The sequence below is a fragment of the Balaenoptera borealis genome, assembly GCF_965194805.1.
Source record: "Balaenoptera borealis genome assembly, contig: HAP1_SCAFFOLD_1848, whole genome shotgun sequence".
NCBI lineage: Eukaryota > Metazoa > Chordata > Mammalia > Artiodactyla > Balaenopteridae > Balaenoptera > Balaenoptera borealis.
In genome coordinates, this window is record NW_028122407.1 from 54800 (window position 1) to 79535 (window position 24736).

General features: G+C 58.1%; 2 protein-coding genes across 5 annotated transcripts; one reads left to right on the plus strand and one right to left on the minus strand.

Annotated features, from left to right (window-relative positions):
• Nucleotides 1-379: 379 nt before the first annotated feature.
• Nucleotides 380-16297, plus strand: ZBTB7B (zinc finger and BTB domain containing 7B). 4 transcript variants are annotated; one of them, XM_082409347.1, is made up of 4 exons: nt 380-437; nt 595-695; nt 12435-13600; nt 13992-16297. In XM_082409347.1, exons 3-4 carry the CDS (start codon nt 12441-12443, stop codon nt 14455-14457), a joined length of 1626 nt encoding a protein of 541 aa, XP_082265473.1. In that variant the 5' UTR covers nt 380-437; nt 595-695; nt 12435-12440; the 3' UTR covers nt 14458-16297. The 4 variants fall into 4 exon arrangements, with proteins under 4 accessions (XP_082265473.1, XP_082265476.1, XP_082265475.1 ...); XM_082409350.1 differs by having other exon boundaries at nt 401-420; XM_082409349.1 differs by lacking the exon at nt 595-695 and having other exon boundaries at nt 409-437.
• Nucleotides 14768-24568, minus strand: DCST2 (DC-STAMP domain containing 2; the record flags this gene model as incomplete). Its single annotated transcript, XM_082409356.1, is given in 9 exon segments — nt 14768-16489; nt 16493-16535; nt 19310-19450; nt 19557-19650; nt 20009-20136; nt 21447-21577; nt 22537-22637; nt 22768-22935; nt 24404-24568. Coding segments are annotated over 9 exon segments (1028 nt in total), but the record flags the coding sequence as incomplete, so codon positions are not given.
• Nucleotides 24569-24736: the final 168 nt, after the last annotated feature.

Genomic DNA, 24736 nt, shown 5'->3' on the forward strand with positions numbered 1-24736 from the left:
CGAGTTAAGGTGGACTGGGAGAGATAGGGGCTAGAGAAAGAGAGAGAGAGAGAGAGAGAGAGAGAGAGGGAGAGGAGGAGGAGGAGGAGGAGGAGGAAAGGGACCGCGGCAGGTGAAGGGAGAAAGAGAGAGAGAAGGAAAGAAGGAGGGAAAAGAGGAGGGTGGGAAAAGCTCGGAGAGCAAAGTAAGAGCTTGGAATAAGAGAGCGAAAAAGGAGGGAGGGATCCATCTGCGCCCTGCAGAGACTGGCTGGACCAAGGGGTTGAAGTTTATGTCCTTATTGGGCGGAGGGAGGGGGGCCTGGGGGGGCGGGTGAAAAACCAGGAAGTGACAGAGGGTGTTGCTAAGGGTTGGGAGGGGGAGTTTGGGGGGTGGCAGGGGGCGGGGGGAGGGATGGGGGGAAAGCAAGCAGGAGGACAGGTGAGACAGCAGGACAGGTGAGGCGGGCCCTGAGGGGGGGGCGGGTGGGAGCCAGGTGAATGTACGGTTCTCAGCGGCCGAGGGGGGGGCGGGCGGCAGGAGGAGGCAGAGGGCTGCGGAGGAGGAGCCCCCCAGCAGAGAGCGGCGAGCCACTGACCGCGGCCTTCTGACCAGGACCGGAGCAGGGCCCCAAGCCCCCGGGCCTGGCGGGGGACGCGCCTCTCCCCACACCCGGAGCCTCAGCAGCTCCAGCCAGAGGACCCAAAGGCAGAGAGGTGAGTGTACCCCACTTTTGTCTCCTGGCTAGAGGCCCCCCATACTCGAGACTGCTGCAGTGTCCTTCGTCCGTCCTGTAAGTGGGTTCCCCCCACACACACACACGCACGCAGACCAGATTCCCACCACTCCCCTTCCCCGTGCCTTCCCAACACTCCGGGTCTTGGGAATTGATTTTAACTGGGAGGAAAGGTAGAGAAGGAACTACAGCCGCCCCCAACCCAGGGCGGAGGGTCCCCAGAAACTTTCTCTGCACTTCTGGGATCAGACAGACTGGCGGCTCCGGGATGGAGAGAGGGTGAGGCGGCGCTGAGCGCTCCCCCAGTCTCCTTCGTGACTTTAGGGGGAGACCCCCGACCCGTCCGAGTTGAGGGAATGGAAACGCTGACGGATTCTAACTAGGACAACGCTCCCCCCCCCAACTCCGCGCCCCCTGGCGCGGTGGGTTGGACCCGGGCCAGTTGCATGGGGGGTGGGGGGAGCACAGGAGGAGCCGCGGCTTGGGGGAAAGTTACCGGCTGGACTATTCGGTTTCTTGCGCTTCCAGAGTCGCGCTCTCTCGCCGGTAGTGGGACTCAGCGACAACCTCCGAGCGACATAGAACGACCCCTCTCTCCTCCTCCCCTCAATCCCACTCTCTTCGTTCAGGCTCCAGTACCGCCGCCACCTTTTCAAAGCCAGCTCCGGCCCCCAGAGCCCAAGAGCGAGGGTGGGCGACTGGGAAGAATTCTACCTACTACCCGTCCCCCCACAGGCGCCGGCGCACCTGCCCCTACCCGGAGTGGGGGTCGCTACTGTGTTGTTGTAGAACCTACTCTGAGCGCCGCTGGCAGAGGGCTGCCATTCAAAGGGGTGGGGGGCGCTGCTTTCAATTTCTAGCTTTCTCTCTCTCCTCCCACCCCACCCCAAGTAAGAGAGCGACGTGTCCCGGCCAGAGCGAGGGGGGGCCGGGAGTGGGGGGGCGGCGTGGGCAGCGGGTTGTGCCCGGACACGTGCCTGCCCAGGCGCCCCGGCCCTGCTGGTGTTTGGAGAGAGGGCGGGTCCCCTGCCCCCCGCCCCGCACAACCCCCACGTATCAAAGGGCGGCTGAGACGTGGTGAGACCTCGGGGCGCCCTGGGGGGCGGGGGGCGGGGAGCCTGGGTCCGGAGCAGGGGAGGGGCAGAGGCGCGGGTGCTAGCTGACCCACAGGAAACGAGCGCTGCTGACCTAGTTTGGGACACCGGAAGTGGGTGCTGGGGAGAGGGGGAGACCAGCAGGCTGTCCTGGCTTCCGGGCCAGGTCGAGGGCGTTCTTGAATTGACCCCCACCCGAGTGCCTTGGAGACCCTTAGCTGCAGCTGAGAATGGGAATGAGTCAGCGCAGCTATTCCGCCTGCCCCCAACTTATTCCTGGAGGAGGGAGACAGTTTATCAAGGGGCAGGGGGAGCCAGATTGGGCGGTGAGGGGTTAAATCAGGATGGGAACTCTGTTTCCTGAGGTTGCATGTGTGTAGGGGGGTGAGACCTGGATGATTATGGGGTTGCCTCCTGCTCCCCCACACACACACACACCAGCTGGTTTGGCCACCCCTGTACCCTCCTGGCACTGCTGGGAGAGCTGGCATGGAGTGGGCATCAGGTTGGGAGGGGAGAGTGGGCATATGGAGTGTTGTGCTGGGCTGGAGAGGGACATATTTGTGACTGAGTTTGGGTAACACTTAGTGTTCCTCCTTAGTGGTGACTGGGGAGAAGGGCAGGGGGCTCCCCCTGGAGCAGCTGATGAAACAAGAAGAAATCTCTGTCAGTGCCTCCTGTCCCTGGCCCCCGGGACCCCGGCTCCCCCAGCGTGCCTCTGTTACATGGTTGCTGTGGGCACCACACAGCCTGCTGGCACCCCCAGACACTGTCCCCTCCCTTGGGTACCACACCCCCCAACCTTAGCACAGGGGTCAGGAAGGGGTTAATACCACCCGAAGGGGGCTCTGGGGAAGAAAGAAGGCAGTGCCCACTAAGCTCAGGTGTCAAGGAGAGAGACCTGCTCTAATGGGGCACTCTCATCACTGCTCAGCTCTGGCTGACATGGACCCCAGGGACTGGGAGACAGGTGCTGACCTCTTCCCCCTTCCCCATGGTGCCCCCTGGCACCCAGGGCCCCCAGCTCCTCCTTGGCCTAGTGCCTGCCCCGGGAGGGCGCGGCGGGCAGCGGGGGCTGGGCTAACAATGCACCATCGGGCCCTTTGTGTGCTTGCACTTGGCACCCTGGGGAAGGGTGGGGGAGGGGGCCCAGCGGGCATGGGGGGCGGAGCGCCTCTGGGGTGGGGACAGTGAAGGCTGGGGGAGAAAAGCAGAGAATGAAAGCAGGTGGGGAGGAAAGGGAAGTAGGTCAGATAGGGTGCTGGCCCCTCATTCCAAGTCAAGGCCTAGAGAAACAGCCCCTGATCCTATGGCTGCCCAGATGGCATCATGCTGCCTGAGGCACAGCCTAGTACTGGGGGGGTCAGAAGTCACTGCCCAGGGGACTGGTCAGATGGAGGAGGCCTAGCCTGGTACTGCCCCCTTCTTGGTGGCTAAGAGACCCAGTTCTGGCCTAAGGCCGAGGTCCCAAGACGGGTAGTGAATGGGCTCCAGGCAGGGCACTGCCCTCTGATAGAAGCCTCCGGGCCTGCTTTGGGGCTTCCTGCCTCCAGCCTGCTTGGTTCCCTGACCTTCCGAGAGTTAAGACTGCCCTGCCACCAGGCCTTGGGGCCTATGCCTGTTTTGGCCTAGGACTGAAGAGGAGGGTGGGGGAGGAAGGTGGGGACAAGCAGACGGATAGGACCCTGGCATGGGGTGTGCCTGCCCTGGCCTCTTCCCCCTCCTTCTGCTGAGTAAACTCGTGAGTAAACTTGACGTTTTGCCCGGACAGTTTGAAGTTGCCTCGCCGCCCCCCCCCCCCACCAGTCCTGCCAACACACAGGCGGCCAGGAGCCAAGGCGGGCCTGGGGGACTGGGGGGAAGGGGTAAGAGCTACTGTTGCCCACCATCAAAGGCCTTGGAGAGGCAAGAATGACCCACCACCCAGCCAGACCCAGGTCTTGGCAAGAATCTTGGCTGGGGCCTATAAGCATCTGTCCCAGAACCTTGGGGAGCCCAGGGAAAGTGGCCTGGAAGCAGAGCCTCTGCCCACTTCTGACCTCCACCCCCACTAAGAAAAGGCACCCAGCTGCCACCTGGTCCCCTGAGTTTCCACCGTTAATGTTCACAGGCTGCCTGGCACAAGGGGAAAAGCTACCTTTAGCAAATTCCACAGGGACACTAGGAAGGGCTGCCCTCTTCATTCTGTCCCACAGCCTGGGATGGGTGGGAGGCTGGTGGCCTTCCTTGGCATCTTAGCCCTCTCTTCACTGAGGCCTCCCAGTTGCCATGGCCTCAGCCCTAGAGGATGGCATCCTCATTTGCCAGCACAATTCCTTGACCTCATACCTGGGCCTAACCCCATACATGTCTCCCTCCACCATACCCATCAGGCCTGGCCCTAACCTCCCCCAACCCCTTCCTCTTCCTGCTAGCATCCTAGAACCTAGTCAGCTTTCAGAGCTCTCCAGCCGGCAGATACCTGTGCCAGATCCGGGAGTTGAGGGTGCCCTAGACAAAAGACGGCTGGTGGCAGGTAAACGGAGTCACTGACCCCCACAAACACACCAGTCTACTGTTACTTGACATCACTAATTCCTCTTATGCCTCCCCAGGCCACCAGAATGGTGCCGAGGCCCAGCAGGGGGAAATGCCTTCCCAGTCCCTGCTGAGCCTCGGAGTGGGGCTCCACCAGGCCCTTGCTTTCGACCTCATGTCTCTGGCTTCAGTTTCCTTCCTGTTTCCACCACTCCCCCCAACTCCTCCCCACCCATATGCCCCTTTCAACAGACATCCTCTCCTCCTTCCTTCCTCCTTTCCTCCCCCTTTGCCTGGGAGCAGGGGTCCTCTCCCCCTACCATGGACCTCCTGCCTTGTACCTCTTCTAAACACAGTCCCCTTGGAGATTCATAACCAAGTCCTCTGCTCTGCCCTCCCCACCACATCAACAAGGCTCTGGGGAAGAGGAGAGCATTGGGCTTCTCAAGGGAACTACAGCTCCCAAGGTACATGCAAAGCAATTGTGGTGCATACTGGGAGTTGTAGTCCTCCTTGATTTCTCAATTTGGTTAAGTCTGGAAATTTTTCTGGATGGGACTAAAAGTGGACTGGGATGATTTGGAATGTGGGGACCCTCTGCATCCCCCCACCTTGTCCTCACCATCTTGTTCACACATGACACCATGTACCCATGATTGACATCCATCCCCCCAGCTGAGACATGCTACCCATTCTCACCTGAGGGCCCCACCCAAGAGATGCCCACACCCTGCCCTGCTGCCCCTGGCAGGGGTGAAATGGAGGGGCCCCATGAACTCCCTCCCTGCCCCCTGCCCTCTAGGCTGGTTCCCTCCCTTTATGGGGATCAAAGGGCAGAGAGCAGCCCCACCCCACTCCCTCACAGGCTGCAGGCACTAGGGCACTGAGGAATATCAGGGACTTTGGTGCCCAAGCAAATGCTTGGGCAGGGGGAATGCCGGGAGGCCGGTGCCTGGTGGCAGGGAGAGACACTGGCCCCCACCTTGGGGAGTGGAGCCTTCAATAACTGCTCATCAAGCTGTCCATAGTCCCCTGGGCTCTCTTTGTGTAGGCCCTAACCCGTGCGCTGCCTCTTGAGGAGATGGCTTGAGAACAGGGTCTTGTGCCTTATCTGTAGGACCTAAGGGCCTGGGCCCGCCTAGCTGGCACCAAGGCACAGGGGTGACCCTCCCCCACCCGAGGCCCACAGTTGGCATGGGGCGCTGGGAGCCAGGGGGGTAGGAGGGAGAGGAGGGCAGGACTGCCAGCATCCTGGTGGGTAGGTGCCAACCGGGCCGGGAGCTGGTGAGGGGCAGCAGGCCAGAGGCATTGAGCCAGCAGCTGTTGGGGGGAAAGGGGAGGGGATATTTTAGGGGGCATTTCTGTGGTGCCCCCTCCCAGCCCAGTAGGACTTGGGATGGCCTAGTGTCTGGGGGACCTAGGGCACGCCTCGTTCCAGGAATAAGAGACCCCAGAAGCTGTTTAAGTGGAACTTTGTGGCCCACCCATCTCTGGGCTCAGAGCCCTCCTGAGTTACCCCTCAGGCCCAGGCGGGTCCCACCCAACCGGCCAGGGTGGCAGCAGCTTACGCAAGGGGTGGGGCTAGCCGCTTCCCAGCAGATGCCCCCTCCTGGCTCCTTCCTCTTTCGTTGCCCACAGCTCCCCCCATCTGTCCACCCCCCTCAGGCCAGCTCTGTCCCCCTGATCCTCCTGGCCATTGGGGGCTGGCACAAGTGCTGCCCCCTGGCCTGGTTGGCAGGGGCTGGTGCCCGGGCAAGGAACTGTGGTATGTGAGTGGGTTTGGGGTGAGGCATGGGGAGGGCGGGGTGCTGCCTTGCCCAGCCCCTGAGGGCCCCAGCCCAGTACAGAGAGGGGAGAATTCGGCCAGCTCCCAGGGGTGCTGAGGGACCTACTGGGGTCTGGAGGGCCTCCCTGTGTTCCCCTATTATACCATATGCCCTGAGGGGCTGGGACCTAGGCACCTGTCACCCCTGGCACTGACTGTCCAGGGTTCCCCTCCTCCCTCTTCTGGCCACTGCTGCCTCCTGTCCCCTCCCCTCCCTTCTTCCTTCTCCTGGTCCCACCTCCAGCAGCCTCTCCCATTGCTCCTCCTCACCTCTGTCCTCCTGGACTGTCCCAGCTCCTACCTTTCCTACTGCTCACCTTTTTCCCCTTTTAGGGCTGAGAAAGGACGGGCCAGGGTGGGTACAGCTGGGGCTTCGGGCACCACAGGCAGAGACTCTAGGCCCTCTCCCACGCTGCCAGCCCTCTGGTAACCCCTCCCTCCATCTGGGGGGAGGGGGGACAGCACCCAGAGGGTTAAGGCTGTAGGGGGGAGGGGCTGGGCCAAGTCGTGGGCGGCCCCTTTGAAGGAGGGAGCTGGAGCGGGGAACAGCCACCCTACCTCCCCCCCAGCCCGGCCCTCCCCCACCCCTCCCAACCTGCTCCCCCCAGGGGCCAAGAGGAGTTGCCGGCAAGGCCCCTCAGCGTTCAGGTGAGTAGGCCACACTCTGGCTTGGGAGATCAGGCCCCAGGGGAGGCTTGGAGGCCTAGAATTGGCCAAGGGTCAGAGAGGGACTGAAAAACAGGCTAGGAAGAGGGTGTCTGAACTTCACAGGGGGCGGTTTAGGAATTGAGGGGCTGAGGAGCTGGAGCCTGGAGAAGCTTCTGTGTCTGGGGGACCCAGGAGGACAGGAGAGCAGAAGAAGGGGCCTACGGGAGCCGAGGGGTTGCTGGGCCAGGACAGGAGGTTGGACAGGCTGGCAGGGAGCCGGGCTCCGGGGATCGGGCCGGGGTGTCCTCTGGGGCTGGGGGGCTCAGGTTTCTGCTGGCGGCTTGGCGGGTGTGGGGTTACCAGCCGGCTCGGTTACCCAGCCAGAGACGCTAGGCTGGGGGGAGGGGGTGGGCACAGGGCAGACCCTGGCACCCTGTGTGGTCTCCTCAGGCCTTAAGGGTATCTGGCAGTGCTCCGGCAGACCCCCGCTGGGAACCCTGATGACCAGGGTCTGTCCAAGTGCACAGTTGCCTGGCCTAGGGTGGGCAGCCTCTGGGGAAAGTCCAGCAGCTCCAGGGCTGGAAATTCTGACGGGCAGAGAGGCCTAGGCTGTCCCCCTCACCCCACCCCACATCCGCTCTCACTGTACCACCCCCCCCATCTTCCCCAACTGTCCCCCGAATTTTGGCCCTGTGCTTCATCCAAAATGGGGCCGTGGGTACCTTAAATGTGACCATCTCATGGCAAGACCAGGCCTTGGAGGGCAGGCCTGGCATCTTGATTTAATTCCTCTGCCCCTCTCCACACTGCGCCTGCCTGGGGAGAAGAGAAGGGATGCTCGGAGCAAGGCGAAATGGAGGAAGTGAGGAGGCTTGAGGGAGAGAGCCAAAAGGGAAAAGAAAAGAGAGGTAGGGATGATTCCTCAGAGGCCTAGGGACATAGACGCGGTACAGAGGAAGCGGGAGCCTCGCAAGGGCTGAAGGAAGGAAAGCAAAGGATGAGTTGCGGAGAGGGGAGACAAGGGTCCGAGAAGGCAGTAAGGGGACAGGAAGAGGACAAGGAAAGGGGCCAAGAGTGGAGAGGGCCTTGTTCCCAAAGGACAAGAGGGGAGGGCTGGGGAAGACGGAGTTGCCCCCATTCCTTCCTCCGCCATCTTTTATCTCCCTCAGATTTCCCCTGATGCGGCCCGAGAGGCTGTGGACTAGGGCAGCTGTCATGGAAAGAAAATGTGGGGGGACACTGAGGTCTCCCTCCTGTCAGGAGCTGAAGCACCAGGAATTGGGGATTTTGAGGGAGGAGAGGCTTAACCCCCACGGCACCGGGAAGCAGCCAACTCCCCTTGCCTCCTTCCCCCTTCGTGGCTTGCGGTCTCTCTTCCCCGCCTCGGCCCCCAGGAAGTGTGAGTGCCGGGGGTGGTGAGGTTAGGAGGGGGAAGCGGCCTATGGGGGATGGGGAAGGCATGTACTAGCTTGGAGGGGCTGGGGTGGGGAGGGGGGGGCTCCATAAATGCCTAGGGCATCCCTGGGCCAAAGGCCTCTCCTTCGAAGCCATTCCAATCCTCAGGGGGATTCACCTCAACCCCTCACCCTGACCTCCCAACTGGGCAGGCCAGATGGTTTCAGCCCTTGGGCCTCAGAGGCCCTAAGAAGGGGTGAGAGAAGCTGGGGAACTAGGATTCCTGGGTCCCTGAGGACTTTGGACTGGCTGTCATATTTCCCCACCCCCCTGGTCCAGCCACAGGCCAAAGCCCTGGCTTCGTGCAAACTTAGCTCCAAAAAAACAGGAAGAGAACCTGAGGCTGGAGTTGGGGTGGGGGTTGGGGGGGCAGAAAGGAGAAAGGAGTAAGGGGGAAGGGTGGCCGGCCAAGGTGGGAAGAGTGGCAGGCCTCTCCATCACCCTGGCAGGAGGTGTCACAGCCTGGTCCTCATCCTCCCTCACCCCAGGTTGCTATACCTGGAGAGGACTGGCCAGGTCCCTCTCAGGCTCTCTGGCAGAGCCCAGAGGTGGGGGCCTCCAAGCCTGGGGAGGGGTGGCTCTCTGTGCCTGTGTCTCAGGCCCATATCTATTTTCTCCGTCGCTAATCCTGTTTCCGCCTGCTGCCCCCCACACTAAGCCTTACTCCCCTAATCCCCAGGGTGTGGGGAAGGGGGGCCAGCTTTATTCAGCTGCCCCGTTCAGGGCCTCATATCCCAGCTCTTCAGCTGGCTCGAGCCGGCAGTGTTGGCCCTGGTGCCCCCAGCCCTGCACTGGACACTGCCGGAGGTCAGCACCTGGAAAGAGTTCCAGCCTCCTTTTCCTTCCCATGCCAGGGCCAGTGCCCTCTACCTTTTGGTTTCTTGGTGGTGGACACACCTTGGCAGGTGCCCTTGGGCACTGAGGGGTAGGTGATAGGGGCTCCCACCTTTGCCCCCTCCCACCTGTCTAACCCCAAAGTCTTCCCCCCACCAAAGATGGGGCAAGCTTGACTCAGGGCCCAGTTTCAAGAGAGCTGCCCACCGGCCTGGCCGGTCTAGCAGGCCTGACAGTGAGGGGAGCCTGGGGGGGGGGGGATGGCGGGAAATGGGGGAGAGATGGGGTGGGGCCCCCAGTTCTTCCCCCTACCAGGCAAACAGACCAAACAGACCTTGCCTGGCTCCCTGGCACAGCTGCCCCCCCCAGCCACCACACACGCCCATGCCCACAAGGTCTTAGCAAGAGGGGGCATGCCAGGCTGGGTGGGGACACTCATGGGCGTCGGGGGGCTGGGCCCTCTGGGATACAGATATGGGAAGGGTGCCCAAGGTGGGGTGGGCATCCTGGCACCAGTGCCCCACCCTGGCAGAAAGAAGGGGGAGGCCTCCACCCCACCAACCCCTCCCAGATGATGGGGCTAGGAGTATCCCCTTGGCCTGGTTGGCACCAGCCTAGTTCCAGGTGGCACCTAAGTTAGCATGGGTGCCAGAGCCCTGGGTAAGGGCTAGGGGAGTTTCCCAGAAGCTAGAGAACCATGTGAACACCTCCCCTTCCCACGTGTGTCCTCTGCCTCTCCCCTCCTTCATTGGTACCTCGTGGCCACGGGGTTAGGCCCAAGGGGTTAAACACCCACCCCTGCCCAAGCCCTGAGTGAGTTGCATCGTGAACCAGCCAGAGCCTGTGACCTGACAGCGGGGTCAGCCAATCAGCGCCCCCGCCACACCAAGTTGCCTCGGAGACGGCCCTGGGGTGGGAGAAGGGAGGCGGGCTTAGCAGCGGGAATGGGTGGGGTGTGGAGGGAAGGAGGGAGAGGGACGGGGTTAGCCACGTGCCTGCGGGTGCCCAGCTCCGGGCCAATGGACATCGAGGACAGCCCCACCCATCCCCCTCAGGAGGGACAGGATTTGCTTGGGCCCAGGAGGGAGCCCACTGCTGCTTGAGTGGCCACTGCTGCTGCCCACCCGGTTTTGTTTGTTTCTAAGTCCTGGGGCCATTTGCCTCTTGTACTATTTGTAAAGTACAGGTAGGAGAACCAAAGGAAACTGGGAGTGCTCCCAGACTGCTTGGCCCCCAGGGAGAGAAGTGATTTGGGGACTTAAGGTGGGAAGGGGTGGGCTATCTAAGGGTGTCTGGCTGTGGCTTATGAGCCACATGGGTGCTGCTCACTCATGGCTTCCGCGCAGGCGTTCTGGTGCTGGGACAGGGAGGCAGGCAGAAACAATGCAGTTCTTGTGTCCTCAAGAGGAAACCTGTAGCCCTTGACTCCTCCAACCCCCCCCCCCCAAATCTTCCCCATCAATGGCCAAGACTGAGCAGCTGTTGGGAGTGGCAGAGAAGACACTGACAAAATGTCAGTGGGACTTGCCCTAAGGATCATCTAGGTCAGTATTTAATTTTACAGATGAGGAAACAGGCCTCCTCAGGAAAGGAAGTGACTGGTCCAAGGTCATGTAGCTAGTAGTAACCTGACTCCCTGGGGTGATTTGAGGGAGGGAGACAGACTTGTTTCCCAGCAGAGACCATCTGTATAGTGGAATCCGCCTCCAGGTGAGGCCTTGTTTCTCCTTGCCAAGGCCAGAACATTTATTGAGCCCCTACTGTGTGTGTTAGGCATTGTGCCACCCATGGTCTCATTTAACCTTCACCACAGCCCGAGGAGTCAGGTAGAATGATCCCATATTAGAGATGAGGAAAGAGGTCCAGAGATTAAATCACTTGTTTAAGGTCACAGAGCTAATCAGCCGCAGACTGAGGATTCAAACTCAAGCCTGGATGACTCCAGAGCCCAGCTCTTTCCAGGCCCCAACTCTGTCTCCAGTTGCTCCAGACCCACCAAATGTCAGGGCTGAAGGGCTGAGCCCTTGGGGCTTCCATTCCCACCCCCTCCTTGTACAGTGAGGAAATTGAAGCACAGAGAGAAATGACTTGCCCAAGGTCATTCAGCAAGATAGTAGCAGAATACTTATAAAGATGTTAAATAATACTAATAAATAAATAAATTCTAATGGTATGGTTAAAAAAAAAAAGATAGTAGCAGAGCCAGGACTTAAACCAGATCTCCTCACTTCCAGGCCAGACTCCCTCTACTACCCCTCCCCTCCCCTCCACCAGCCTCAGGATTGCTGGCAGCTCTGCACCTTCTGTGGCTCTGCCTTGGAGGGGAAAGCATAGAGGGTGAAAGATGGTCCTCTGGAGAGGGGGGACTCTCCTGACTGGATGGGAATGGGGAGGGAGAGGTGGTGGTGGTAGCCCAGTGGGGGAGGGGTGGGACTGGAACTTGGCCTATTGGCAGTGGGAGAGGGGGCGGGGACGATGCTTATCGGTGCGGGGCAGGAAGCACCCGCGCCAGCCAGCGACACCCCAGCAAAGGGTGGCTGCTCCTTGGCCCCATGGGGGAGGGGAGGATGTGGGGGGAGGGATGCTGGGAGCTGTGTTTCCCTTTTGGCCTCTAGAAGGGGGGATCTAGAAGGGGAGATGAACTTTTAGTGGATGGGGAAGGAGGAGGAGGAGGGTGCTGGGAAGCCACCTCTCAGGTTTGCATAGTGTTTTACTGTACACCGAATGCTTTAGGGAGATAACATAAGTTAAAGCACCTGACCTTGCCTTGAACAGTCCTTGGCGCAATGTGAATCTGAACTCTCTCACTGGCCTCTCTCTGGGCTGAGAGGAGGTTCCATCACAAAGACTGTTACCCCACTTTTCAGATGACTGAGGCTGGCTGCCAGAGCCACCCAGAGTCCTTCAGCCAGTTCTTCATGAAGCCTGAACCAGAACCCAGGCATCCTTTCTCCCAGTCCAGTGCTTCTTCCAAAGGGATGGGGAATGGGGCAGGTGAAGCAGACGGGTCTCTAGGAAAGGCCAGAAAGGCAGGGCTCCTGCTCTCACAGAGGCAGAACAGTGCACAGTGGTTAGGAACACGGACTCTGGGCCCATCGCCTGGCTTTGAACCTGTTCTGCACTTAACATAGAAAGTTGCTTCACCTGTCTGCACCTCAGGTTCCTGTCTGTGAAATGAATGATAACTGTTACTCTAGAAGGTTGTGGAAGATGAAGTGGGTGTAAAGTACTTAGAAGACCATCTAAGTAGTCTGTAGTCACCTGGCCAACGTTGGTATGTATTCCTTCCCTGGACCACCTTGCAGGGCTGAGCGCTCTTAACCTCCCTCTCTACTTGACTCTGCAGGAGAAGATGGGGAGCCCCGAGGATGACCTGATCGGGATTCCATTCCCAGACCACAGCAGTGAGCTCCTGAGCTGCCTCAATGAGCAGCGCCAGCTGGGACACCTATGTGACCTCACCATCCGGACACAGGGCCTTGAATACCGCACCCACCGGGCTGTGCTGGCTGCCTGCAGCCACTACTTCAAGAAGCTCTTCACTGAGGGCGGTGGCGGGGCGGTCCTGAGCGCTGGGGGCGGCGGGGTGGCTGCCGGGGGAGCAGGGGCCGGCGTGTGTGAGCTGGACTTTGTGGGGCCAGAGGCGCTGGGTGCCCTGCTCGAGTTTGCCTATACAGCCACACTGACCACCAGCAGCGCCAACATGCCGGCAGTGCTCCAGGCTGCGCGGCTGCTGGAGATCCCGTGTGTCATCGCTGCCTGCATGGAGATTCTGCAGGGCAGCGGACTAGAAGCTCCCAGCCCTGACGAGGACGACTGTGAGCGAGCTCGCCAGTACCTGGAGGCCTTCGTCACAGCCACGGCTTCAGCCTCGGGAGTTCCCAACGGTGAAGACAGCCCTCCACAGGTGCCCCTCCCACCGCCGCTGCCGCCCCCTCGGCCTGTCGCCCGCCGCAGCCGCAAGCCCCGAAAAGCTTTCCTGCAGACCAAGGGGGCCCGGGCAAACCACCTAGTGCCTGAAGTGCCCACAGTGCCCACCCATCCCTTGACCTACGAGGAGGAGGAGGAGGCGGCAGGCAGAGTGAGCAGCAGCGGGGGCAGTAGGCTGGGGGACAGCTACAGCCCTCCCACAGGGACTGCTTCACCCCATGAGGGGCCCCTGAGCTATGAGGCCTATGAGGGTGAGGAAGAAGAGGAGGAGCTGGCATATCCCCCCGCCTATGGGCTGGCGCAGGGTGGCGGGCCCCCGCTGTCCCCAGAGGAGCTGGGCTCAGATGAGGATGCCATCGATCCTGACCTGATGGCCTACCTGAGTTCCCTACACCAGGACGCCCTGGCACCAGGCCTAGATGGCCAGGACAAGCTAGTGCGCAAACGCCGCTCCCAGATGCCCCAGGAGTGCCCGGTCTGCCACAAGATTATCCACGGGGCTGGCAAACTGCCACGCCACATGAGGACCCATACGGGTGAGAAGCCCTTCGCCTGTGAAGTCTGCGGCGTCCGTTTCACCCGGTGAGCACCAGTGGGGAAGGGGTGCAGCAGGGGCCATGCCGAGGGGGAGGGAGAAAGGGATTATGAGACCCGAGGTGTGGAGGCAGGTGATCCTGGAGGGGATGGAGTGGTGATGCCCAGGGTGAGAAGAGAGACCTGGATAGGGAGACCAGGAGAAAGAAAGTCAAGGGAGGTAGGTCTGGGGCATGAAAGATTTGGCTGTGCTGGAGGCAGAGTGGGTGGTGGCCGGGCCCAGTTAAGCTGCGGGCAAGTCAGCAAGGGTCTCCTGGGGCAGTAATAGGGAAACAAATGGTGGGGGACGGGAGTGGGACAAGGCCTGGGAACCTGGCCAGGATGACCCAGGGATCGCATCCTGAACGGTTTCCTTGCCCCTCCCCCCTGCCTGTGCCAGGAATGACAAGCTGAAGATCCACATGAGGAAGCACACAGGAGAGCGCCCCTACTCATGCTCGCACTGCCCAGCCCGCTTCCTGCACAGCTATGACCTCAAGAACCACATGCACCTGCACACAGGGGACCGGCCCTATGAGTGCCACCTGTGCCACAAGGCTTTCGCCAAGGAGGACCACCTGCAGCGCCACCTTAAAGGCCAGAACTGCCTGGAGGTGCGCACCCGGCGGCGCCGCAAGGACGATGCGCCCCCTCACTACCCCCCGCCCTCTGCCGCCACCCCGACCCCTGCTGGCCTCGACCTCTCCAATGGCCACTTGGACAACTTCCGACTCTCTCTGGCTCGATTCTGGGAGGAGCCAGCCCCTACTGGGCCCCCAGTCTCCACCCCGGGGCCCCCTGATGACGATGAGGAGGAGGGGGCACCCACCACACCTCAGGCTGAAGGTGCCATGGAGTCCTCTTAAAGAGGGACGAGTGGCCGAGCTGGAGCAGCACGGGGCCGGGACGCCCATGCTGAGCAGCGGGAGTGTGCAGCAGAGACGGCGCTGGGGTCCGGGCACTGAGCCTCCCTGGCATCGGAAATTGGGCCCTTCCCTCAGAGCTCTCATTCCAGTTCCAAGCTGAGAAGGTTTTGGGGCAGAGGCTCCCCAGATTGGGGTGCTCTCCCAAGGAGTGATACATACGATATTATGTATATATTTACAGCTCCATTGTAAAGGTGGGGTCCCTGTCCCCAGCTGCTCCTGGGGAGTAGAAGCAATAATGTATTTCTGATTTGTGGGGTCCCTCTTCGGCTATGCGGGTTTCTAGGGGGTGGGGGGCTTGGGACCAAAGCCTTGCCCTGCCCCCATGCCCCTTGGGGTTTTGGCTGTGTAAGGGGGTGAAGGACTGCCCCTCCCTTTCGAGACCCCTCCTTCCTGGTTTCTGTTCCCTTTTCCTGGCAGTGAATTATGCAAAGGGGGGCGGCAAAGGAAGGGTAAGTGGGAGAAAGCAAGGTAGAAGCTTGAAAGACTGGGGGACTGGGCCTGTAAGGAAGGAGCCATCCTAGTCCCCCTCCGCCCTGCTCCCAGCGCTGAGTCATGGGGTCCTGGAGAAGGGGGCGGGGTGGCCTGATTGGTTCGCCCGCCCCTGGGGGCAGCGGGAGGGGCCCCGCCCAACTACGGGAGCTGCTGCTGGTTCTCCTCCCCTCCCCTCCCCTCCCGAGTCGCTGGGCAGGGAATGTCTTGTTCCCGCCGCTCCCTCCCCGGGGCCAGAGGGCAGGGCGGGCCGGGCGGTGGCCTACCCTCTTCTCCTCCTCCCCGCCCAGGTGCAAGCCGGAGCCGCCGACACCGCTGCCGCCCCTGACTCACGCCGCCCCCGGGCTGGCGCGGTGCAGGGTGTGGGACAGGGTGAGGGGTTGGGGGGAGCCTTGCGGAGAACGGGCGAGCCGGCGCCATCTGGCGGCCGTGCCCTGCGCGGGCGAGCGCCCCTGGCGGCCACTTCCAGCGAGCCGTCTTCTCTCAACTTCCACCACCCCAGCTGGTGAGCGGCGCCCCCTTGCCAAGGCCGGGGCAAATAGCTTCTTGCTTGGCCGCAAGGAAAGTGGGCTGCGGACCTGTGGGAAAGGGATCCTTTCCCCAGACCCTTGCCAGCCGGGCTTCCTGTTGGGTCGGGGAGAGTAATCCCCTCACTCTACCCTTAGGATTGAATCCACCCCCGGTCTGTACATAGCCTTTTCTGTTGGTCTTGTTGAAATCTAGTTTCAGATTTTTAACTACCCAATTCTGCTGGAGGTGGGGGTATCTCCTCCCCACCTTCCTCGCTGGGTGCTGGACCCCATTCTGCCTGGGCTCTGCCTTGCACTATTTCCCCTCCCTGGCCTGGCGGCTCCTCCCCCTCCTTAAAAGGGGCAGGTTCAGGGGCCCGGTGCTCTCCCTCCCCCCCCATGCACCCCCATGCCCATTTGCACAGCTGCCCAGGTACCCCCAATAGTGGGGGGGGGATCACAGGGAGGGGGTAGCGGGACCAGTCCTTGTATCTATTTAAAAAGTGATGATGTAATATATTGGGGTAGGGGGAGGTCGGGTTGCCCTGGGCCTCATCTTAGCATTTCAGGTGATGGGAGAGCCCAGGGCTGAGGAGACCTGGGGCCTAGCCCCAGGGAGTGAGGACAATGTGGCCTCCCCCCTCCCCCCTTGCGGCTTCTCCACTCAGTGCCTTACGGGGTGGGGGGGAGGCAATCCCCCCTCTCCTGTTCCCCTCCCCTTGCCCTGCCCCCCACCTCGGGTGTAAGTGACAGGAAGAAATAATAATTTAAGATTCACACTTGTGTCCACCTTTGGTTTCTTTATTTTGGAGAAGGTGGGCGGGATCAGGAGGAGAGGGAAATGAGAGACAGAGGGACTGGGGGTTCTGAAGCGGAGAAGGGGCTGCTTTGGGGGCAGAGGATTTCTGAGGTGGTCAGGAGGGCTGAGGGGGCATGGGTATGCTAACAGACTGGGCCTCAGGTGGGCGCTGCTACCTGTGCCTCCTCTTCCAAAGCCCCTTTTCCTCATCCAGGTCACTAGCGAGGAAAGGAAGGGGTGGCCCAGTCACCAACATTCTGTTTTCACAGGTGCATTCCTGCCTCCTGCCCCTGCCCCATCTGTTCAGATTTGGCTCCTGTTATTTACCAGCCACTGCTGCTCTCACAGGCCCCCCAAGGCAAACGAGCTCATGGCTGTAGATAGCTTCTGATTTTAGGCTGAGAGATGAGTGGGCAGCGATTTGCCCAAGGTCATGTGGGTAGTAAGGGCAGAACCAGCAGTGACCTTGGGAATAATAGCCCCTCAAGGCTCAAGCTATCCCCTCTGGCGACCCAGCTTTTAACTTCACTGAGCCCTCTGGAACCTCTAAAAATAAAACTTTGCTTCCCCTTCAACCCCTCAACTCATTACTACTTCCAGTGCCCCATTCGCCCTGGAATGTGACCGCTGGAAAGTTCTTTTTGCAGTCCTCCCGAGTGAAGGTTGCTTGCCTTTCTCAAACTCGGCAGGCCTGTGGTGTATTGCAAAGCCCCTGGCTGCCATGGCAGCTACACCCCCCGGGCTGCGGCCATCTCCCCAGGCCTCGCAGACACCCTGCCATACCCATCCAGGGTGCTGGTACCAGACTTGGGCTGTTGGCGTGGCCCAGCCGCCTCCTCACTAGTGGGCGGACTCTTCCAACACTCGCCTTTCAGTACTCAACCTCCTTGGCCATAATGACCTTCACCTCTGCTCCCACTCGGACCTCACCCTCAACCTTGGCCACTCTCTTCATTTATCCCCGAATTCTTCCCAGGCGTGGCCCATTCTCTGTGTCCCTCCTGGCCTCTGCTCTAACACCCCCGTCGAGACAAAGACCTAGGACTGCCCCCTGGGGTCTCAGTGCCTTGTCTTCCCCAAAGTCAGTCATCTCAGACACTCTTGACTAAAGACATCCCAATTCTCTCCCCATCTTATCCTTCTCCTGACCTGCCCAGAAAAAACCTTCAACCCTGGAATCCTGTTCATGGCTACCACATTTGCTCGAAAAAAACCGAATAACCAAGCACTCTGGAGTCAGTCATTACACGTTATGGTTTTCAACTTCATCTGAGCCTGTAACGCTACCTGGAAATCTCTTAACCTCCCCCGCTGGCTCCTTTGTGCAGTCCCCAAGGCAGATATTTCAGCCTCCACCACCCACTCCTTGAAACTTTTATTCCACTCCCAGACCCCTTCTTTGCTGTCTTAGCAGGTGTGCTTGCCTCCTACCCCCGCCCCCCCCCACCCTCCCTGAGAAAAGCAAGGCCACCAGACGGGAGCAGGCTCGGCTCTGCTCAGAGGAACATACCCTCTCCCCTCCTGCCTCAGGTGAGCCCGCTCCTATCTGAGGCCACCCTGTTCACCTGGCCTTAGATCCCATCTCTCTGGCATCCCTCTCTCTTCAGCGCTCTCTTTTTCACCTCTGAAATGCTCAAATCTCCCTATACTTGGATAAAGAAAAATCCTTTAGGTTCCCTTCAAGCTACTCTTTTGTTCTATGAAGCTAACTCCCTCCTCTACCATCAAGCTTCCTTTTTTTAACTACAGCAGTTATATTAAAAAGAAAAAGAATTCTCAAACTTCTTGCAACAGTGACACAGAGCCGCGAACCCCATTTCTGTTTCTGAGTCTTCTCTACCAGTCACCCCCCCTCAACCCATTAAGACTGGTGTTGGCCTTCCCCACACCATGAGAAATGTTCCCATAAGCCACTCCAAGGATCTCTCAACCGCCAAATTCAATGGCCAATCTTCAGGCTTCATCCTACTTGATCATCTCACAGCGTTTGATATGCTTGGCTCTCTGTTCGTGAGCCTCTCCCCTCCTTGGCTTGTGATTGAGCCCCTCAGGGTTCTGTCCCTGTCCCCTCCTCTCCTGCCCTGCCCTCTGCCAGGGTGATCTAGCTCATCCTCTCTCTTACAGTCTCTAAGTCAACAACCCCCCCAAAAGACACCTCTGGCCCAGAGCCCTGCCCTTTTCTAACTGTCCCCTGGGCATCTCCCACTGGATTCCCTACAGATACCTCAAAGTTCTCGAACTGGGCCATTCCTCTTTCTGCAGAACCTGTTTCTCCTCTTGCCTTAACACCGCCCGGTCCCAAGCATAAACTCCCTGTCATTCTCAGCACCTCAATCCTGAGGCCATCACCAACTTTTCCTGAGATAAGACAGCCTCCTCTCTGGTCTCCCTGTTCCTGCCCAGCCTCCATTCTGCCTCCTTAGCTTACTGTCCTAAAAGACAAATATGATTATATCACTTTCTGACTGAGGATCTTCCGATGGCAAAGTGAGGCCCTCTCCCACCTCTCCCAGCATGCTCTGCAGTCTCCACCCGGCCACACATACACGTCTCCCTTAGCTCCGCCCGCCCCCACGCCCCCGCGCACCTCCTAAGTGTCTCACGTTCTCCAAACTCACACACAAAAGCCTCCCCCTGGAATGCTCTCCTCGACTCCTCAGCCTAACAAACCCCCGGAGTGCCCCCAAACCCACCTCTTTTTTCACTTCTTCTATGACGCCTTCATTAATATCCCCCCATCCCAAACAGGTTGTTCTGTCCTCTGTGCTGCCCAGAGCCTGCTTCACTCCTCGATCGGGGCGCTCTCCGCATTTGTCACTGATCTATTTGCTGTCGCTCTCCCCCACCATTTGGTGGGCTCCTCCAGGGCAAGCCTCCCTTCCCTCCCCTCCCTTTATCTCCATCTCCATCTCTAGCACCCAAGAAGCCCTTGGTAAATGTGACAGAACATCTTAGGCCTCCCAGGCCCCAACTCCTTCAGCTTTCTGCTCACCTGAATTCGGAGCTGGACTCCGATAAGAGGGGCCTGCCCAGGGTTTCTTGGAGCCATTGCTGCAGTAACGCCTCCTGCTCAGGACCCTTTCTGCGAGCTGCCGCCAGCCATAGGCGGGGGCCGTCCTCATCACTGGAGTCCCTGGAGAAGCCTCCCATCTCAGTAGCCCACAGAGGTCCTGGGGGAGGGGTGGCTGCCCCCCACTGCCCCCACAGACTCCGGCCACCCCATGTCGCTGGAGACTCACAGCTCCAGGTCCAGCTCCCCCTGGTAGGAGAGGGGAGATGCACACACGGAGCAGGTGTTGTCCAGGAGGCGGAAGCAGGTGAGACAGAAGAGACCTGGAGGAGGCCGGGGGGAAAGGAGGTAAACTTGTACCCCCCCAACCACTGTGCTCCCCAGCTTTCAGCCCTTGCCTCCCCGACCCCACCCTTGGGAGGACCATCCTCATCAAGCGGTGCACACTGGGGAGTTGCTGCAACGCCACTTGCATATAAATTCTATTTGCACCGGAGGATTAAGGCTCACAGAGAAAATGAGCTACCTGAGGGCTCTGTGTAAATGAGGACATGCATAGTAATGAAGGGAGGGGTACAAAAGGTGAGGTACAGAAGTCCATAAAAGAAGGACAACAGCTGATTGTCATATGCAAATGTGGTGAGTCCCAGAAGGGAGAGGCATACTCCCCAGGCGTCTCACCTCGGCAGCCTGGGGTACTGCAGGACACCGAATTCTCTGTGTCCCCCTCATCCTGGGGCTGCCCGCAGCCCAGGCAGTAGGTCTGCTGCTGCCTAGAGTGGCTGATAAACGGAGCCAGGCAGGAGCACCTGAGGAGAGGGGTCCCAGACACTAAGCAGGCCAGCCCAATATATCCAGACAAAAATGTAATTCGAAAAGATACATACACCCCTGGGACTTCCCTGGTGGTGCAGTGGTTAAGAATCTGCCTGCCAATGCAGGGGACACGGGTTCGAGCCCTGGTCTGGGAAGATCCCACATGCCATGGAGCGACTAAGCTGGTGTGTCACAACTACTGAGACTGTGCTCTAGAGCCCGCGAGCCACAACTACTGAAGCCTGCGCGCCTAGAGCCCCTGCTCCACAACAAGAGAAGCCACCACAGCGAGAAGCCCACACACTGCAACAAAGAGTAGCCCCCACTCGCCGCAACTAGAGAAAGCCCGTGTGCAGCAACGAAAACCCAACGTAGCCAAAAATAAATAAATTAATTAAAAAGATAATACACCTCTATGTTCATAGCAGCACTATTCACAATAGCCAAGACATGGAAACAACCTAAATGTCCAAGGACAGATGAATGGATAAAGAAGATGTGGTACATATATACAATGGAATACTACTCAGCCATAAAAGAGAATGAAATAATGCCATTTGCAGCAACATGGATGGACCTAGATATTATCATACTAAGTGAAGTAAGTCAGAAAGAGAAATACTATGTGATATGGCTTATACATGATATCTAAAATATGACACAAATGAACTTTTATGAAACAGAAACAGACTCAGAGACATGTGGTTGCCAAAGGGGAGGGGGGTGAGGGAGGGATGGAGTGGGAGTTTGGGGTTAGCAGATGCAAACTATTATATATAGAATGGATAAACAACAAGGTCCTACTGTATAGCACAGGGAACTATGTTCAATATCCTGTGATAAACCATAAAGGAAAAGAATATATATAAAAAAAAGAGTTTATGTGTGTGTGTGGCTGAATCACTTTGCTATACAGCAGAAATTAACACAACATTGTAAATCGACTATATTTCAATTTTAAAATTAATTAATTTTTTAGAAAAAGCAGGCCAGCCCAGCCAGCGTAGCTAACCCTTGTCTTCTCTAGCACCACCCTCCAAACCAAGGGTAGTGCTTCCTGCAGGCTAACCTCCATCCCTCTGACTATAGCAACAACATCTCTGCTTCCTGTCCTCCTCCTCCTTTCACTCCCCACCCCTAAGAATTCTCATCCTCAATCCATTCATGCATGAATGCCATGCAGTGAGCACCCTCTTCAAACAAACCTCTGGACACCTAAGAAGGACAGTGATCCATTCTGACCTCTGGCTCTTTTTCTACCCCCTCTCATCCCACTTCATATAAGGAAGGACAGTGGGCTCACCGCCTGGCCAGCACCTGGAGGACACTCATGTGGCCCTGGTCAGCTGCCCGTCTCCTCACTGATCGGTGCAGGGCAGCCAAAAGCTTGGTTCGGCGGCTCAGAAGTACATTGTAGAGGTAGGAGATCCTCTCCTGCTGGAGGGGAGGTCAAGGATGGGGTGCCCTTGATCCTGTTTCTTCTACGTGGAATGCCCTCTGCTCCCACCTCACTCCCTACCTTTGCCTTCTGTCCAACTCCTATGAATCCCTCTAGGCTTGGCTCAATGCCCCTTCCTGGGGGAAGACTTTGAGACTTCCCTAGATGGATTCACCCATTCCCTCCTCTGGGTTTCCATAACACTTTATTCATTCCTTAATAAAAACACTTTTTTCATTGTAACATCTTGTTAAAAGCCTGTCCGGGGGCTTCCCTGGTGGCGCAGTGGTTGAGAATCTGCCTGCCAATGCAGGGGACACGGGTTCGAGCCCTGGTCTGGGAGGATCCCACATGCCGCAGAGCAACTAGGCCCGTGAGCCACAATTACTGAGCCTGCGCATCTGGAGCCTGTGCTCTGCAACAAGAGAGGCCGCGATAGTGAGAGGCCCGCGCACCGCGATGAAGAGTGGCCCCCACTTGCCACAACTAGAGAAAGCCCTCGCACAGAAACGAAGACTCAACACAGCCATAAATAAATAAATAAATAAATAAATAAACAAATAAATAAAAGCCTGTCCGGCCTGCCTCAAGACTGTGTCTGGTTCACCTTGGCATCCTTGAGGCCAGCACGGTAACTGGCATACGGTAGATGCTCAGTGAGTGGGTCATAAATGAGTAAACAAATGGTGAGTTTCCATTCACACCTCAACATGTTAACATGGCTCCTGTCCCCCTAGGGTTTTAGCAAAACTTTGGAGGCAAGCTTTGTCTCAGAAAGCCCTGCCCCAAGAGGCACCAGTTCTGCCATCTGCAGTCCAGATCATTTGCTTTGGGGTTCAACCAGAGGAGAGAGAGCTGGGCTGCTGAAGGCCTCTTAACTCCCCCAAACCAAGACAGACAGCCATGATCTTAGCAGCCTGGGGAGGGGGGCAGGAACTGGCCACGGACCCCTCACCTGCTCCCGGGATGGGTAGTAGGAGGCACAGATGACCCGCCGCAGGCGACTGACATAGTTGCCAAACAAAGTGATGAAGAAGCACAGGCCATACATGACACCTGGGGGCACAGAAGACACAGTAAGCCACTGTCGGAGGGCACGAGGTGCCAGCCACGCTCACCCTCAGCAGTCTGCGCCTCCTTCCCTGAATGGTGTCTATTCCCCCAGTGCCCTCAGGGGTGTGGATACCGATGACTATGTAACCAGTGGTGTTGGGCTCCGAGGGACGCAGGAGGCAGCGCTGGGACAAGATGGTGATGTTGCCTTGCTGCAGGACATCAAATGCGGACACCAGGTCGCGGTAAATCTTCCCAGTAGAGCCGGTGCCTTCCACAGTTATGGATATTAGCACAGGGCCTGGCACCAAGACACTGTGTGAGGGATGCTCTTGGCAGCTGCCCACTCCACCATGCCGGAAAGGCCATACTTTCTGGAGGGTGGAGAGTGGACAGTGCAGGGCATAGAGATGGCCCCCAGGCCCTCAGCCAGGGGCCTTGGACGCCCTAGGCACCCTCATGGTGCCCTGGGGCCTAACATCAGCCCTTGGCACCTGGGACTGGCTCCATGGTCCAGAGCTGGCTGGCACTGGTGCCTGGTCTGCCTTCCCAGGCTACCAGATTTGAAATGATCTTAATGGTCAGTGAGTCCATCCCCTGACTCCGTGACCACCCAGAAGCATTTATTTTAAAGCATTTGCCTGGGGGAGGAAAGGATTGGGAGTTTGGGATTAGCAGATGCAAACTATTATATGTAGAATGGATAAACAAGGTCCTACTGTATAGCACTGGGAACTATATTCAATATCCTGTGATAAACCATAATGGAAAAGAATAGGAAAAAGAATATATATATTATGTATAACTGAATCACTTTTCTGTACAGCAGAAATTAACACAACATTGTAAGTCAACTATACTTCAATAAAATTTAAATTTAAATTTAAAAAAAATGAAGCATTTGCTAAGCAGTGACTGTGTAGCGGGTACTGAACTAAGTGTTTTATGGATTGTTTTGGGTTTTGTTTTTTTTTAATTTATTTTTGGCTGCATTGGGTCTTTGTTGCTGCGTGCAGGCTTTCTCTAGTTGGGGCGAGCAGGGGCTACTCTTCATTGCGGTGTGCGGGCTTCTCATTGAGGTGGCTTCCCTTTGTTGTGGAGCACAGGCTCTAGGCATGCGGGCTCCAGTAGTTGTGGCACGTGGGCTCAGTAGTTGTGGCTCGTGGGCTCTAGAGTGCTGGCTCAGTAGTTGTGGTGCACAGGCTTAGTTGCTCCGCGGCATATGGATCTTTTCGGACCAGGGCTTGAACTCATGTCCTCTGCATTGGCAGGCGGACTCTCAACCACTGTGCCACCAGAGAAGTCCCATGTTCTGGGTATTTTTTTTTTAACTTTTTCTGTTGGGCCTCTGGTACACAGGATTAGATTAATTCTATTCTGTGGTTTGTGGCACACACTCAATCAAAGGTCCACCAGCCACTTAGCACATGTGGTCTCATTTACTCCTTAGAGCCACCCAGAGAGGTTGCTACCATGATTGTGCCATGGTTCAGATGAGGAAACTGAAGGTCTGAGAGGTTCAGCAAGGTTGCTCAAGGTCACCATCTGGTAAAGGACACTACTGAGATTTGAACCCAGGCCAGTCTGACTTTAGAGCTTGTGTTTTTAGCTATTCTGTTATGGTATAATCTTGAAATGGGCACAGGGGTTACCAGGCAGAGGATAGAGCTGGAAGAGTGGCAATGTCAGGGGCTGGTAAGTATGAGTGACATGGGGACATTCAGGCAATCCCCCAGGACTGAGGAAACTAAGGAGGTTCAGGCGCTCACTGCGGGCCACGATCTCCCCCTGCAGCTGGTACCGGGCCAGGTCCAGGACCCAGAAGATGGCATAGTCCAAGAAGACCAGGAGGAAAACGAGGAGGAGGTGCCGAATAAGGTGGAAGGTCGCCAGGATGTAAAAAATCTGCTCCCACTGGGACAAGAAGATGGAGCCTGGGTAGGGGAGAGCTGGTCAGGAGGATGCTCCCCAATTCTCCCACCCACCAGAACCCAGCTCCTACAGAGATCTCCCTCCTGGAGGCGGCTCCTGCCCCTGATCAAGCTGGAGCCTGTCTGCTCATCTGGAAGACGCGGAAGCTGTGAGGACCCCTGGGCAAAGGT

Coding starts and splice junctions, on each gene's coding strand:
- ZBTB7B (XM_082409347.1), top strand. CDS start 12,441: ATGGGGAGCCCCGAGGATGACCTGATCGGGATTCCATTCCCAGACCAC. Junction 13,601..13,991: donor TGCGGCGTCCGTTTCACCCG/GTGAGCACCAGT, acceptor TGCCTGTGCCAG/GAATGACAAGCTGAAGATCC.